Source organism: Lonchura striata, chromosome 3 (assembly GCF_046129695.1).
Source record: "Lonchura striata isolate bLonStr1 chromosome 3, bLonStr1.mat, whole genome shotgun sequence".
In the NCBI taxonomy this organism is placed as follows: domain Eukaryota; kingdom Metazoa; phylum Chordata; class Aves; order Passeriformes; family Estrildidae; genus Lonchura; species Lonchura striata.
The window spans coordinates 111,906,715-111,923,023 of record NC_134605.1 but is presented as its reverse complement, the minus strand read 5'-3'; the positions used below and the strand labels follow the sequence as shown (position 1 = coordinate 111,923,023).

General features: G+C 46.2%; 2 protein-coding genes across 16 annotated transcripts in view; one reads left to right on the top strand and one right to left on the bottom strand.

Annotated features, from left to right (window-relative positions):
• The window catches only part of INTS9 (integrator complex subunit 9), a 59,510-nt gene extending 49,784 nt beyond the window's left edge, over positions 1 to 9,726 (bottom strand). For all 3 annotated transcript variants that reach the window (XR_013339767.1, XM_031504478.2, XM_021541328.2), the window contains exons 1-3: positions 9,626 to 9,726; positions 5,073 to 5,200; positions 770 to 830 (exon numbers count right to left, since the gene is read on the bottom strand). Coding sequence is in view for 2 of the 3 variants with exons in the window: in XM_031504478.2 (XP_031360338.1) it covers positions 770 to 830; positions 5,073 to 5,200; positions 9,626 to 9,634 (198 nt within the window). In the remaining variant the exon portion in view is untranslated. The remainder of the gene's footprint in view (positions 1 to 769; positions 831 to 5,072; positions 5,201 to 9,625) is intronic.
• Positions 9,727 to 10,103: 377 nt separating this feature from the next.
• Positions 10,104 to 16,309, top strand: part of HMBOX1 (homeobox containing 1) — a 118,207-nt gene continuing 112,001 nt past the window's right edge. For 8 of the 13 annotated variants that reach the window (XM_021541339.3, XM_021541343.3, XM_021541335.3 and 5 more), the window contains exon 1: positions 10,104 to 10,259. The gene's annotated coding sequence lies outside the window, so the exon portion shown is untranslated. Of the gene's footprint in view, positions 10,260 to 10,335; positions 10,412 to 11,631; positions 11,660 to 14,458; positions 14,569 to 16,309 lie in introns of those variants that run through there. The other 5 variants (XM_021541332.3, XM_021541331.3, XM_021541341.3 and 2 more) reach the window with 5 other exon arrangements.

Genomic DNA, 16,309 nt, shown 5'->3' with positions numbered 1-16,309 from the left:
TCTATTAAGCATTTTCTCCACTGGTACCTATGCTGCCCACATTTGAAATGTATCTGCCTATTTTACCAACATCTGACATATTTTTGTGTTCATTGTTCCCCTACGGCAGATCAAGCTGGCTGCTGCAGTGCCAAGTTTTGGTTGAAGCCTCAGATAGATTCTGCCTCCAAAACTGCAATGAAAAGAGGGGGGAAAAAAGAGCAATTCTGTGTCTCTCATGTTGCTGAGGAAGTTCTGTGTGTCTTAGAATCAGGAGGCTGGAGATAATATCCTCCCTGCTATGTCCAGCAGGAGAACACACGTTGATTTCAGAGGCCAAAGCCATGCTTTTCCTCTCTGAGAGACCTCCCATAGGCAAACCATTGCCTTCCTCATAGTTCTGCCTGAAAAAGGGTATGAAACCAACCTCATTTATAGGCATGCTCTGAAGCCTCAGTGTCAGAAAAGTGAGACTGTGGAATAAAAGGCACTCTAAGAAGGCGAAGTACTATTATTTATGGAGCTCCATGAAATACAAAAATATTCACACTGACAACTTGTGCATTTTAAGCGGATTTTTTTATAATCTAGGCTACCTCTGAAGCCTGAGAGTTGCTATTAGCATTTTGTTTCAAAATGTTCTGCTCTGCAAGGACATTGTGGCTGGTAGAGGAACACAGAGAAACCTTTGGGATGAGTCAGCGTGGAACGCTGCTCCTTGTAGCACCAACTCTCAACCTGTCAGGTGGCTTTTTGCATGGCAAGAAAATTCCAAGCATCACTCCAGTACCTTGTCCAGAAACATGCTTCCATCTTTCAAAACCCAACCAGGAAGTTTGGACAGCCTGGGGCTGCGGAAAGAAAGAAGAAAAATTATTTCAATATGAACTGTATTATTATCAGTGGCTAAGCACAGACCTTCTACTTGGTGTCATACAGGCAGAGAACACCATTCCTGTCTCAGGAAAGTAACAGTCCCAATAAAACAGACAGACAGTTTCACTGTGGTTAAGTGTTCACCAAAATGACTTTTACAAATCATGATTATGACACTTATAAGTAAAAATAAATCAGAGGACAAGGCAGGCAGGGAGTTTTTAAGTCATTTATGGTGAGGATTTTAAAAAGGCTCAGTGCTGCTGAGTTCCCTGTGGCGAAAGTGGATGAATAAACAGAAGTTAGGGCAACAACAAATTCTGTGCTCGAAACAACACAAAAGCACCATAAAACTGTTCTGGGACAGAGGACAGCAGACAAATATTCCCATCAGCAGTAGCAGGGAAAGACTGATGCTCTGGACTAAGTCATTTATAGACACAGGTTGGGATTTTATATACACATAAACCATGGTTTCGTGCCTGAGAGTCACCCTGAAGACCCACACCAAGAGCTGCACAGGATACAGGGGCAAGGAGGCTTTGCTGTGAACTGCAGGTTCTTAAGCAATAGCAGAGCCCCTTTTTTCATTGTTTCAAACAAAGAAAAAGAAATTTAATAGGTAGAGATTGTAATTCTGAGTTTGCAGCAGTAATGGCTGCAGCATTTCTTGCTATTGTAACTGAAAGACTTATTGTATTTCACAGTGGCATCTGATTTTTGTATGAGTCTACAGCTTAGCTCTAAACACACTCTCTGCCCAGACTGAAGTTTATTTACACAAATAAAAAAAAAATGAATAAACGAGAGAACTGAACTCACCTGAAACCAAACCCTGTAAGAACTTCAGATTTGGATACAGAGCCTGGTTGCAATGCACTTTGCAAGTGCTGCGCACTAAGCTCTACAGACAGGCATGTTTATATCCTAAAAGCACTTTCAAATTCAACATCTTGAAAATAGGAAGTGATCCAAGGGCTCATAGGAATGCTGTGTTCAGACTAACAGCAATATAAAAGAACAAATTCTGACACCCCAGTAAGTCACAAGGAGGGAAAAAGGGGAAATCCAAGAGTCAAGGAGTGAAGACAGAAGGTAAGAGATGACAGCAGAAGGATCTGTCATGGAGGAGCAGTGCCAGAAGAAGGGCAATTCCCTTCTGAGGATAAAGAGCAAGGCTGAAGAAGTCTGATGATAGAAAAGATGAAGTGACTAAAAGTACTGCCCAGTGGATTGCTCAAAAGCACAACTTAGGAGCAGTAATTTGGAAACTGAGGGGGTTGAGTAGAATTGGTGCAGTCAGTCTAAAAGAGTCATGGAAAAAGCAAGAACAAACCACTTTGATATGCAAAAACTCTGACAGATACAGGAAGATAAGACAGGAACCTTGGCTAGAAGGGCCACCTGGAGGGCTGCAGTTCAATGTCTCAACACCAGCACAGGTCAGTGGCTTGTGCCTTGCAAATCCCTGCATTCATGTATGGTTTCAGCAGCATGAGGCAGAGCAGAATAAACTTTACTTGTCCTACTCCCCATAATTTAACCTTGCAAGAGTTTTGCTTTATTCATGATGAAAGAACACTAAGCTTGTACTTAACTGGCATCCACTGAGGAGTGAAGAGTCAGGGGAGGCAAAATGAGCAGGTGTGTCCTGTGTGTGGCTGAAAGCAGAACAAGCAACACAGGACAGAAAGGACTCTTTGCCTTGAAGCCAAGAAGCAACACAGCTCCTCCTGACATCGCTTTGACATTGTAATAGAGTGATTGATTAATCCAAAATAGCTGGAACTGTCCCATAAATAATGTGAGCAAGTGTGTCATGGCTAGACAGGAAAGGTTAAGAGCTTCCCACATGTTCATTTTACCGTTTTGCATTTGACTTTGGTACAGGGGAGAAAACTCCAGTTGACAAACCTCCTTTAAAGTATGGGAGCATAAAGAGCTGGGCAGCTGCAGGTGCTCTGCACGTGCTCCATGGGCTGGTGAGAACAAGGAATGCCATTTCCAGGGCAAGGGGGAATCTAAATACCTTTGCACTGGCATTTCTTTGAAGAGCAAAGAACTCTAAAAAATGCCCAGTCCCTTTAATGTCACAAACACTGCAGCACTTTCCTCTCTTATAGATTAGAGCACAGGCTCTCAAAATATTTGCTCAAGGAGGGTCCCATGCCAGGTACGACACAGGATTGAGCTGTGTAGCAAAGATCCTCTGTAATATCACACATTTGGGCAGCTTTGCAGACCACATGCTGAGATTTGCAGAATCCAAAGGGTTCATGAATCCTGCTGGAATATCTGGCTAAAGACAGCAGAGAGAAGCATGGCTGCTCCTGGGTTAAGGTCTCACTCACATCCATCTCCAGTAAGCACATCTGGTTCTGAGAGGATACAGCTGGAGAGAACACCAGATCTGACAGGTCTGTGTTCAAATCCCTCAGGCAGTCAGTCCTTCCTGTCACCTTACCTGGCATCTGATGACAATGTCAGCTCTCTGTCATTCCATGTTATGTTGATAACACACATTTGAATTTCAGAGGTGTTTGGACATCATGGTAATGGACTCCTCATCTCTAGTGGTACAACTATGAGTAGTACAGAGATAAGGACTTTGCAGTGGCAGCCACATTCCTCCTCACATTTCTGACTTATTTCCACAACTCTCTGCAGGACACCTGGTTTGCAGAGGAGATCAATTACTTGCCCAAGTCCATGTACTAGGGCCAATCCTTGCTCTAAGGGGTGTTCAGTCACCTCACCGACAAGATTGATTGGATTTAAATCCAAATGTTTGCTCCGATTCCACTGGGCCATCAGGGGTCAAATCTGACATCCTCTCTTATTGAGTTTGAGTCATTTTAGTGCCGACATTCTGGAAGTGCTTGGGGAATTCCAGGTTGTGACCTGCAATTTGGCTGTTCATTCCCAGGGTCTGCTATCAGCAGACAAAGCTGCCACATCCCAGGGGAAAGCTGATTCCTGCTGCTCTAAAGAACCTCTTAAGCCTTTGTTCGATCACCTCATTTTGCTACTTCTTCCTCTCTCAATTTCCTTTTTCTTTGGGGGGGGGGGTGGAAGAAAGCAAATGCAAGGCAATTCTGTCTGTACCTGAATTTCCAAAATTTGCTGGATCTGTTCAAAATCTATTACTGCACCACTTGGTGAAGTGACCAGTTGCACTGTGGAATGGGACAAAAATTAACTTTCACACTGATCCCTCTGAGGGCATCTGTTGCCTCTCTACAGCAGATCCTGAACTCCACATTCTTGCAGAACAATGCACACATTGTCTATTCCTTTCCTCTACTTTCCAAAAAATAAAAAATCATAGGAAGTGCTGGACAACCTGCTTTAACCTCACTAAGTCACTTAGGAAACTCCCTTTTCCAATCGTATTTTCCCCCTCTCTCAATCAAGACTTCCCTGTATCCAGAATGTTCCTCACTTATTTCCTTGTGGATCAAAGTTACTAAACGGCTTTTGAGAAAACTCCTGCTCCTTCCCATCACTGCGAGTGACTCATTCCCACCTTTCCAACTGCTAATTTTTGTCATTTATTCCATTTACACAAAACATGTCACCCTAACTTACTAGCCAAATTAGTCTAAAAACCTGGGGAAATACAACTTCATAGCAGGGCACAGAAAGGAGATCTCAGGATTCTGGTCTAGATTCTATTTCTGTTTCCCTGCTGTTCCTCCCAGGCTCAGCAGCACTGCCCTTTTATTTATTTAACTTTTAAAAGGGAACAATTATGCCATGTAGGCAACTAACAAGGGCTGCTAAGTGCTATTTTTCTTTGCATTAGTCCATGCTCTGAAGAACAGCCTGAGAAGATGGTGGTTAAACAGGACTTGCTGGGCTCCACGCGCTCCATCTCAGTTACCCATTTATCTCATCTTGCATGAAGAAGCCAGAAAGATGACAGATATGTGACCTCACTTGTGCTGAGCAGTTGCAGCAATACTTTACTGAAGCTTAGAATAAATTATCTAGAAAAACCAATCAATAAATCCATAAAATGTCTTCCGTCTACTGAGCCAAAGGACGTTATTTTGATAAAGAGAATTTTTAAGTGAACAAAGTCTATTTATGATATCAGATGATGCTGTTCATTTGTACCCATTCCCTCCCTCCTTCCAATACACCATTTCAGGCACAGCACTCCAACTGCAACCCAAGAAGATGCAGACTAAGTGCTGACAGGCCACAGAACTCACCTCTGGACCAGAGGCAGCGGGAGGAAATTGAGGGTAGACGTCATATCCAGCCCACAGTCCAGCATGATGGTGGTGGATTTGAACTTGAGCACATTGCATGGCAAGGTTGGATGCCCTGACAGGCAGTACTGGAAGAAGAATGAGGAGGAGTTACTCAGGACCTTTCAGAACATGACCCTTCCCTGTGTGCTGGGCACTGGTGAAGCCACACCTTGAATCCTGTGTCCAGCTCTGGGCTCCTCACTGCAAGGACATTGAGAGGCTGGAGCGTGTCCAGGGAAGGGAACGGAGCTGGGGAAGGGTCTGGAGCACCAGGAGAGGCTGAGGGAGCTGGGAAGGGGCTCAGCCTGGAGGAGAGGAGGATCAGGTGGGACCTTGTGGCTCTGCACAAGCCCTGACAGGAGGGGGCAGCTGGGAGGGTCGGGCTCTGCTCCCAGGGAACAGGGACAGGATGAGAGGAAACTGCCTCAAATTGTGCCAGGGAAGGTTCAGGTTGGACATCAGGAGGAATTTCTTCATGGAAAGGAAGAAGGGGCTGCCCAGGGAGTTTTGGAGACCCCCATCCCTGGAGGTGTCCAAGGAATGACCGGATGTGGCACTCAGTGACAAGGTGGGGTCACTTACAGGCTGGACTCAATCTTGGAGGTCTTTGTCAACCTCAGTGATTCTGTGAACAGTTCATAAACTGCCTTTCCCCCCTTGTTTTTAAACACAGTTCCTTACACACCTAAATAAAATATAAATTCCCATGAATCTGTGTCCCACAGCTGTGTGTGTTCACTGAGATTTCCCCATGTCAGGGTATTAAGGAGCAGATTTTCTTCAGACAGTTTTTCTGATCCCAAGGGTTGAATGGATGGCAAAGCTCTTGCCTCTGATTTAGGACACATGCAGAATATCTTTTTTTCTTGCAATCACCTATTTCCCCAAAAACCCAGGAAATCAGCTTCTTACAAACTCAGCCCCCTGGGAAAACTTGGCTAGAAAATTTGAAAATTACTCGAGTGAGGTGGACAGGGAGACAGAGAAGCCCTGCAGGAACACAATATTTATTTTGGTAAGAAATCTGCCCCAACAACCCCTGCACAGGTGCAGCAGCTCTGGGGCAAGTTCTCACCTGCTTTTTGTCCTGCTAAACACAAACAGGAAACAGGAGGGACTGGGCAGCTCCACCTGAATGGAAGGGTTTGTGTATCCAAATCCCAAAGGCTTTGCAAGCTTAATGAGCCGGTGAGCAGGTGATGTAGGGGGCACTTGAGCATCATTGAGATGCAGCCACCTCCTGTCTGGAGTGACAAACATTTAAATGCTCTGAGGGAGAGCAGAACAGAAAGGTCGGCTTTAAAATGTGGGATTAGAGACAAATGTCTGAGCAGAGCGTGGCCACCTCTGCGGGAGGGTTCCTCTGCTCCGAGGAGGGATTTTGCATCTTCGGTCTCCCAAGTCTGGGCATCTGGCAGCACAGCCACGCTCAGGTGGTCAAACTGGAGCTTTTAACTTCAAGTTTTTGTCAATGAAGATGAAAAATACCGCTTGTTTGGCCGTACACTGCACTAAAAACAGACTAAGTAATTTATCCCTTAAGCTTGTGTTCTATACTTCCCTCTACCAAGTGGAAAAAGGGAGATTAATAATTTCATTTTCTACCTCTGGTCACAATAATGTTAACACAGGACTGCAACTGTCTGGATTAACAACCCTCAAGAAGTCTATTTACATACATTCCTCAAAAACCTGCTTTAAACTCTATTTAAATAGTAAAACTGACTAAGCCTCAAATATTAAATTCAAAATATCACAGAGAGTTTTGCTTTAAATTCACAAAGCCTTAATTATTAAGGAGTTACATTACATTTTGTCTTTTAGTAAAGTTTAAAAAAATATGTAAAGCCAAGCTGCTGAAGGAGTGAGGAATTCACTTGGTTTATTCACAAATGTAACACTCTCATGTGAAATTAAGTTCTCACCAGACCAGAACTTTGACAAATGAAGCTATAAATTGAAGTAAATAGAAAGAAATGAAGGGAAAAATAAGTTCTATTTTTGTAGCTTTTAAACTATTGGTAATTAAAAAAGGCAATGAAATATCACCACTTTTATCAGCAAAATATTTTCTTGCCTTTTTTTGTAATCATGAGTAGTATTACTACCCTGACATCTATGACCTAACTGGAAAATCTTTCTTTTTTCCTTCTTTAAAAGCAGCTAAAGTCATCTCTCTCCGTGGCTGTCTGCTGAGGCAAATGGATTCCTGGGAGTCAATGGATTCTTTCTACCAGATTCAAAGACAGTGACAGAAAAATAAAAAAGGCAATTTGTATTTTCTATACAGCTGTTTGCACAAGTGACATTGCTGGGCCTGCACCCCTGTTAGACTTTTGGATCAGGAATCCAGGAATGGAAGTGTTTGCACAATGTGTGTCTCTATACACATTATAAATGTGATAATTTCCACACAGTTTATACTTGTTACTATTTAAAACAGATCCAGAGCTTTCATATTCCTGACTGGATTAAAATGCAAGTTTTTTATTCCAAGATTTGCTTGCTTCTAGCTTGATTCCCTTATGGCTAAAGGCTGGTGCAGCCAACACACAAAGGTGCCTCATCTCCTAACTCCAAAAGTTAAAAAAAGACACAAAATACGTAAAAGGCATAAATATACCCAGCTCACAGCTTTCCTGGCAGGATTTGCAAATTGGATGAAAGTTTGGCAGTGGGGCAGTGGTTGAGGGGCTGGTTCCAGATGCTCAGGGCCTGGGAGGGGCAGGTTCTCCACACACATCCCATTCCATGTGCATCTCATGGAGAGCAGAGAGATGGTGGCTCAAACTTGCAGCTCCAAAACATTCAGAGTTGTGCAGGTTAAAGGCAGTGCTTGGAACTCCAAGTGAAGCAAACAAATCCTGCAGTGCATTCCTCCAGTATTAGTATCACATGCCAGCTTAAAATCTGGGGGGAAATGAGCACTGAGGATTGCCTGAGTGAAAGCACATTTGAGTTTGTGGGAGTCTGAGGTTTTCACCAGATTCTGAATCAGATCTGCAATCAGAATCCCAGAATGGTTTGGGTTAGAAGGGACCTTGAAGCTCATCTTATCCCAACCCCTCTGCCATGGACAGGGAACATTCCACTAGTCCCTCACCTCTACCCTGTTCTTCCAAATTCAACCCAAATCTATGAGAAAAGAGGATAAAGAGAGGATAAAAAAGAGGACTTGTCTCCTCACAACCCCAAATTCAGACACATCTCCAGAAAAATATAAGGTAAAATACCTTGTCTTATAATTCTCAGTACCTGAATTTAAAAACAATGCTAAAAATGTTGCAATACAGACTCCAGAGTTTGTATTTCCCCTCTCTACCCCTATGCAAGACTCTCAACATTAGAAGAGCTCTCCATTTACAGTGGGGTCTTTAAATAAAGATTTCCCAGTTTGCTTTCTTCCACTGAATTCTATCAGCCTCTACAATCACATCCAGGGGTGCTTGACTTTGCAGTTTTTGTCCCACTGGTAATAGCCATCCCTGCACAGATCCTTATCACACAGGTAAGATTAAGCAGGATCAAACTCCTTGACCACCTGCCTCTGGAATTAATTGTACACACTTCCACGGAGAGTGGTTTCCTAAAGGTCTTAAACCAGAACATTTACTTCTATGAAGCTTTGTTATAACACACTGCTCAGTCTCAAAACCAAGAGACAATCTTAAATTGAGTAATGGTGTCGCTTCAGATTAAATAAATCAAGTGTTGTGCTCAGGTATGTTGAAAACTGCTTGGGTTTTCACCTCCAGACCAAGAAGTGCAGCACATTATGTGTAACTGAAATTCTTCCTGGAAAAAAAATCGGCTCCTGAATCCAAGGTCTCCAAGAATGTGAAACAGCTCAAGAGAGGAGACCAATATCATGGGTCATGTACATTCTGACAGAAGACTGTAATATCAGAACCAAAACCCCTGTCAGAAGCAAGGTGCACCCTTAGCAAAGCTGTTCCAGGCTGATTTTTTTTGTTGTTGTCGTTAGTACCTCCCTGTATTATCACACTGCAGATGGAAAACGTCTTCATCACAAACCACAGGCATTTATTCACGTTCCTCGCAGAGTCCAGCAGAAGCCACACGTGCAAGGGGACAGCTCCGAACCAGACTCATGTTTAAGGCTGGGAAGGCTGAGAAACATTTTCTCCTCCTCTTACTAAGATTTGATCCTATCCAACACCTTAAACTTGGGCAACGCCCCCCCCCCCCCCTTACCCTCCCCACTCAGGGCCGACCCCCGCCTTCCCCCACACCTCAGGGCCGACCCCCGCCCCTCCCTCAGCCCCTCCCCGCCCCACTATCACCCCCTTATCCCTCAGTCCCCCCAACTCCCTCAGCATCTCCTCCCCCACCTTTTCCCTCAGGCCCCACTCCAGCGCCTCAGTTTCCCCTCACGCCCGGCGAGGCTGAGACTGCGCAGCCAGGAGGCGACCGGGGGAGCGCCCCCCCCGCCGCCGGGGGAAGGCCGAGCCCCCTCCCCGCCCTCATGGCCGCCCGCCCCGGGCACTCACCAGCTTCATCGCGTCCACCGGTTCTATTTACCGGGACAACCCTGCCCGCCTTCCTGCCCGCCCGCCCCGCCGGCCCCGGGGCATCATGGGAGTTGTAGTCCCGCCTCCCCATCGTTCTCAGATAACGTCATGGCCGCCCGACGCCTGCTGGGAGTTGTAGTCCGCCCCGAGCGCAGCCCCGCCGCCCCATTGGCGCGCCGCGCGCCCGCGGCTCTCTGGGAGTTGTAGTCCCGGCGCCGCGGGTCTCCCCGTCACCCTGGGGAGGGGGGAACTACAAGTCCCAGGGTCTCACAGCTGCAGCAGGTGGGGGCTCGGATGTTGATATCAACATGGCGCTTGTCAGACAGACAAAGACAGTCGGTCTGGTGTGATTGAGCCAAAAAAAAAAAAAAAAAAGCCCAAAAAAAAAGAGAGGGAGCGGGCGAGGAGGAGGGAGCGGCAGGAGGAGCGCCGGGCGGGGAGGGGGCTGTGTCCTCGGGGGGCGTGGGGGGGCTGAGGGATTTCCTCCCCCCTATTGTTCTCGTCCCTCCGCGCCCCCCGTTAATCTCCCCTCAATCTGGGGCGGGGGCGGGCGGGGGGACCCCCCCAGTTCCGCCGGTCCATGGTGAGGCGGAGGCGCCGGCAGCACCCAGAGGTGAGTGTCGCGGGGGGATACGGGGGGGGAGCGGCGGCGGCGGCGAGGGGAGGGGGCGGGCGGGTGGGTGGGCTGGAGGGAGGCAGGGCAGCGGGAAGGGGTCTCCCCTCCGCCCGCACCGCCGGGAGTCGCGCCGAGCCGGAGAGCGGGATGTGCGTGAGGGGGGCAGCCGGGGGCGGGCAGGGGTGGGCAGGGGCAGCCCCTCAGCACGGGCGGCAGAGTTGGAGCCGCGGCTTTTGGGGGGCTCCGCGGGTGCCCCGGATCGGGGGAGGAGGAGGAGGAGGAGGAAGGTGTCCCCAGGAGGCTGCAGCGGGAGGGCAGGGCGCCTTTGGGGTTCGCTGCTCCTGCCATTTGTATATCTATTCCGATTCCTCCCATCTCCCCGGTGTGGGGCACGGAGTGGCGGCCGCGGAGCCCCCTCAGCCTGGGTGGGTGCTGCGGTTTTGGGGGTGTTTGTTCGGGTGTTGCTCGCCGCGGAGTTTTGGGGTGAGCTGGTGCGACCCCCGGCGCTGTCTGTCCCGGGGACCCCCGGGGACGGCAGGGGAAGGAGGGAGGCTCCGATCGGGGATGGAGCCGGCTACGGAGCCCCCTCGCTCTGCCGGGGAGCTCTGCCCTGGCTGGGGCTGTTCGAGGGCTCCGGGGGCTCCTTTTCGGCTGCTTTTCGGGAGCTTTGTGCCGCTGGAGGTCGGGGAACGGGGCTCAGAGGTGCCCCAAACCCTGCCGTTCCCAGGCTTCGGGAGGTTTTCTGGGAGGGCAAAGGCGTGAAACCCCCGAAAGGTGTCTGTGTGCCGGAGAGTTTAACGTGGGAACGGGTGGGGGAGGAGGAGCACCCGGAGGAAAGTCATTCCCAAAATGTGCGAGGAGAACTTGGGTGGGGTGTCAGACGCTTGTTTGTTTTGTACTTCTTGGGAAGAGGTGGGGAACGGGGGTGGCGGGTGAATGGTTTTGTGTCCCGTGTCCGGGATGGTTTTGGGTCAGCACGGTTTGACCGCAGGAGCGGTCGGGGGGAAGCGGCAGGAAATTCTGCTGGAGTGTTTGCCTCAGCTTCGGGGTTAAAACAAAACAAGATGCGAGTATGTTTAGGTGCCGAATACACACCCGAGCCAGACCCCGCCGAGTTCCTCGACCTCAGTTTTGTCTGATGGGTTCTTTCCTTTCTTTCTTCTTTTTCCTTTCATTTTTTTTTTTTTCCCTAGTTGGTGGAGTGCCTCTTGGTATGTTTGCAGAGCACTCCTTCGGAATCATTTTGTTCTTTGAGATAGGTCTGGAAAAGCCTCGGTTGGACGTGCTGTTTTTTCCCCCAGTTCTTTCGTGTTAGGGACAAAAAAAAAATGCTGTTTGGGGGGTGGGGAAGGAAGAAGGAAGAGGAAATGAAGGTTTAAGCATGTTTGTGGAGTCGGGTCTGTCTCAGTTCAGGTAACTCTGGGAGTGTGATTCGATGGCTTTTAAGTACAAAACGTTTATGAACAAAAAACCGGGGAGATTTAAACTTTGTAGGGAGGAAAGCGTTAAAGTGATGGCCAGGGAACGCGGATCTGGGAGACGCTACTTACGTCCCCTGCTTCTAACTAGTGGAGATAGAGGGAATGAAAAACTAAAACACTGGGGAAAAATACCCCTGCAATTTGTATAAATGATGCCATGTAAAATACCGGAGCTAGGAATTGTGCTCTGCAGACAATTGTTGGGCTGGTGAAAGCCTGAAGTGCCTGCTCTGGTCCCGTGATATGACTCGCTCATTTCTGCAGGGCTCATCAGGTACAGGCTCTGCTTCCTTCCTGGGATGGTGCAGCTGGCATTTGATTTCCTCCGTGGATGGGAAAGGAGGAGTCCTGTGCAGTTTTTTTTTCCCCGAGATGATTGCATTTTCTTTGGCCTTGCTGTACCCTGCCTCATTAGTAGGAACTGCATCTATACTTATTTACCATTATACCGTGTCCCTTGGGAAGCAGGGTGTAGTTTGGAGTAGGTATATATGGATTTATCACTCCTAATATTTTTTTTCCTCCCATCGTGCTAAGACCAAATCCGTCAACAGCAGAGAACAAACTTAATTTATTTCTGTGTTTCGCATCTCCCTTTTTACCATTTCTCTTCCAAATTGCTAAGAAAACATCTCTGAGATGGAGACGGGGGAGAGGGAGGAAAGGGATGGAAAACGTCTGTGCAGGGATGCATTTGTTATTTGCATGTCTGGGAAAGAGCAGGGTTTGTTTCTGTATGTGAAAACTGGGGTTTGGGAATGTTTTTTCCCTTATGTGAGGATTATTCTTTTAGCCCTGTGATGGCCACAACTTTTTCTGTCTGGTTGAAAGAATTACCCGAGGAGCCTGGGAAGGAGGCTGGGAGCAAGGAACTTGTGTTTCACTCCGTGCTGCCTGTTCTTCCTCCCCTCGTTCCCTCAGCACCAGTGCAAGCACCAGAACAGGCATCAGCATTTTTACTCCTGTGTCATCCCACTGTTCCCAGCAGGTCTAGACGACGTTGTGGTATGCAGGCTGCCAGCTGGGTTACAGGAATGCTATCCTAGGTGAAACAGCAGGATTTTTAAGGAGGGGTAAGGAAACCTGGGAGAAAATCTTGTGTGAATGAGGCCTGGTTTTCTCTACAACTGCTTCACTGAGCGGTGTCAAGAAACTCCGTGGGTTTATTGACCTTTCTGGACAACATGCATCTCTCTAGCATTGTGATTCTGATAATTCCATGGAGTCTGTAGCTGCTGTCAGCTGCAGGGAGCTTATTTTTAAGGCAGTTTCTGTGTGGGTCTTACTGATCTCTTACAAAGGGATATTAAAAGTTGATAGCTGTGCAGTGTTTTGAAAATTAAATTATTATAAAGTGTTTACTTTATAGTGATGAATCCATAGGTTCATGGGAGTGTTTGGTATGTTTTTTCATTGCTGTCTGGATTTGGGAAGAGTGAGGCTCTGAAATTTGTTTTTAATACTAATTTACTTTTTAATAAAATGTATTTTTTTTAAGCGTGACTGTCAAGAATTGTTCTGTCGTTCACTTTTGGGATTGCTCATTTTGTGTTGTGTGTCAGTGGGGCAGGGGTGAAATTTGGGTCTTTGGGTGGAGAATTGGGAAAATTAATGAAACTGAACCATGAGAAAGGAGGAAGCTGTACTGTTCCTTGTACCAAGGGATTGGGGAAGGTATTTGGTTGTATATGTTAGAAACCAAATGAATTTTCAGGAAACAGCAGCACATTTTAATCTAAAGAAAGCAACTTGTACTTCACAGCAATTTCTGTGCAGAGCTTTTAAGGACATTACAGAATGACAGGCTACAGTATTGGCATCTGTAGCAAATCTTTTTCATCTGCAAAGTTTTAGAATTTGAAATCAAAATAATGTCAGCTTAAGAATCTCACTGCAAAAAGACAGATGTCTTTGTTCCTCCTGTCGATAACTTCATGCAGCTTTGATTCTAAAGTCCCTGAAGTTTATTTCACATTATGCTGATTTTAACAGAGCGGGGATTGGATTCTGCATACATGTCCTCATGGGATTGGGCTTTAATTATACCTATGCTGATAATATGATCTGGTGGGTTATCAATGCAGTGAGACCAATACTGTGATTACAGCAGGATTTTTAGGACATAATGAGGAGAATTTGATTTTTTTTTCCAGGAGGGGGTCAGTGTAACTCGTAACCCTAAAGCTGGTTTTATTTGTAGGATTAGTAATAAACTATATTTTAGCATTCTAATATTCCTGTATTGACTAAAGCTCCCTTCTGATTTGTATTAAATTAGGATGGCTGGGTAACAAAGTGTACTAAGAGTTTGTGTCTGAGCACTCAGTCATGCAAACGGGTTGTGTGGTAGCTGTGAATGCAATTCCCAGGGTTAATGCTAAAGATAAGTGTTTTGACAAATGCTTTTAATTTGGGGAACAATGCAAGCAAGAATGACAGGATATGAAAAGAAAGTGCTATTTTTCCTCTCGCAGGTGGCAAACAAAGGTGTAGAGGGATCAACTTGCCCAGGTTCCTACAGGGAGTCCGCAGCAGAACTCGCAATCAGTCTGTGATCTCAAGGGTTTGTCAGGGCTTTAATCAGTTTTTCTTCCTCCCCTCATTAATTGGCTAGCTTTGACATTTTAAAAATAACATCTAGAGATTATTTCTCTTTTCTCCAGTTTCAAACTTTATCGCCTGAAGTTTTTTTTGTTTTTTTTCTTTCATTTTCAGTCAAGCCTTGAAAACACAAGGTTGGAAAACTTGATCTGAGCAGCACCTCCCTGACATACGATACTATCTCCAAACAGCCCCTGACAAGTGAACCCTCTCATTGAAATCATGTGAGGAATTTTATTACTCAACTCTGAAGATCTTCTGGGGGAAAGGAGGTTGCAAACTATTAACTATGTGGTCTTCACTGAAAGTTGGCAGATAAAATGCTCTTACGTATTTGAGGCTGTCATGTGGTCCACAGCCAGAAGTAGAGAATCAGCTTTGTAGTCGCTGACCAACTGAAAATTTCATCTTGTCACTGTGAGAAACACATTTATTTTTGTGTTGTGCCTGCAGATTTCAAGTGAATATATCCCTTTCTTTAAACATGCTCTTGATTGTATCATTCCCCTCTTAACTGGGTGCTTTCACAGCGTTATCCTGTGCTCATATGAGCACGTGGAGAAGCTTTTATCCTTGATAACCTTAAAAAGTCTGTTGGGTTGAGGCAACAGACAGTCACGCTGTTCTTTCCTGTTGCAGTTGGGTTTAGCAGAGGTTTGCTGTTGGTGCAGGCTCCCTGTGTGACACCGCCGAGCTCAGGGCTCATGTCACAGTCCCAGAGCCACTGCTGTGACAATTACAGCGTTGTAAAGCCCAGCCTAATCAGGGTTGATCGATTGATGGCCGCAGCTCCTGTGGTGCCCAGAGCAGCGTGCCTCCAGTGGCTCCCACTGATCGTTCTGCCTGAGCCACTGCCCTCCTTTGCTGTTCCATGTCAAAACAATACTTTTTACCTCTGTTTGTAAATCTCTAGAAGTGCTTGACAGGGGTATAAGTGTTTTACAAATTGAGAAACTGAGGCACGAGGGCTGAGTGACTCATGTAAGGTCACGGACTGAGGCAGCAGTACTTCAACACAGGTGTTTCCTCCCCATCTGTTGCACTTTCTATCTGTGATGTATTGATATACAGTAACCTTATAAGGAATTTATTTGCTGGTCATCTGATGTGGTCATTAAGAATATCTAAGTCCAGAGATTATTTCTTATGGTGATGGGAGGATTTCCCACTGACTTCGGTGGCTCGACACTTCTCATCCTTACTTAGTTATTTTTATTGCTTTTAAATCCATTATATTCCACCTCCCATCAGGTGAAAAGCAAACTTTCTCACGAGACTGTGAGGGATTCCCTTCTTTCTTGTACAGCTTTTCTTCTGCTTCATTTAATAGGATTTTTCTGGTGTTGGACTTCTGATCTATGTCAGGAATGCACAGGCGTGTCTGTTACTTGTTTTGCTTCAGCCCCATGTTAATGCAGGCACCAGCAGGTTGAACAATTGCTGTTTCAATGTGCTTTATTAAGAATTTAAAAAAATAATATATAACTGGTTATTCTCCCTGTCTGCGTGGAGGTTTCCCTTTCCCAGTTCTAAATCAAAGCTGCAGGCAGAGTCTGAACTTAAAGTCTGCTCTTAAAACAGGGAACTGCTGGTAGTGCTCCTGACAGAGTGAGCTCTGCTTTATCTTCCTGCGCAGCCAACCAGGAGCTGTGGAAGGTCAGTTCACTTTTTCCTACAGAATTGCACTCTGAATGTTCACTTCATCATCTCATCTTGGTTTCAGTGCAATTACCAGTCTGAAACTCATTACCAAGCAGAGCCCTTCCAGCAGGTTGTACATGAATACACCTCAATCACTTCTGTAATATGACTTGACAAAGATTCCACTTCGTGTGTGTGTCCATGGAATGCTGGTAGGTAGTGCTTCTATTTTCCACTTGCCCAATGGGTGGAGTGTTGCTTGCAGGGAAGAGTTTCTTCTAGCCTGAGGAAACAAATTTTGACACCTGCCTCATGCATAGAGGT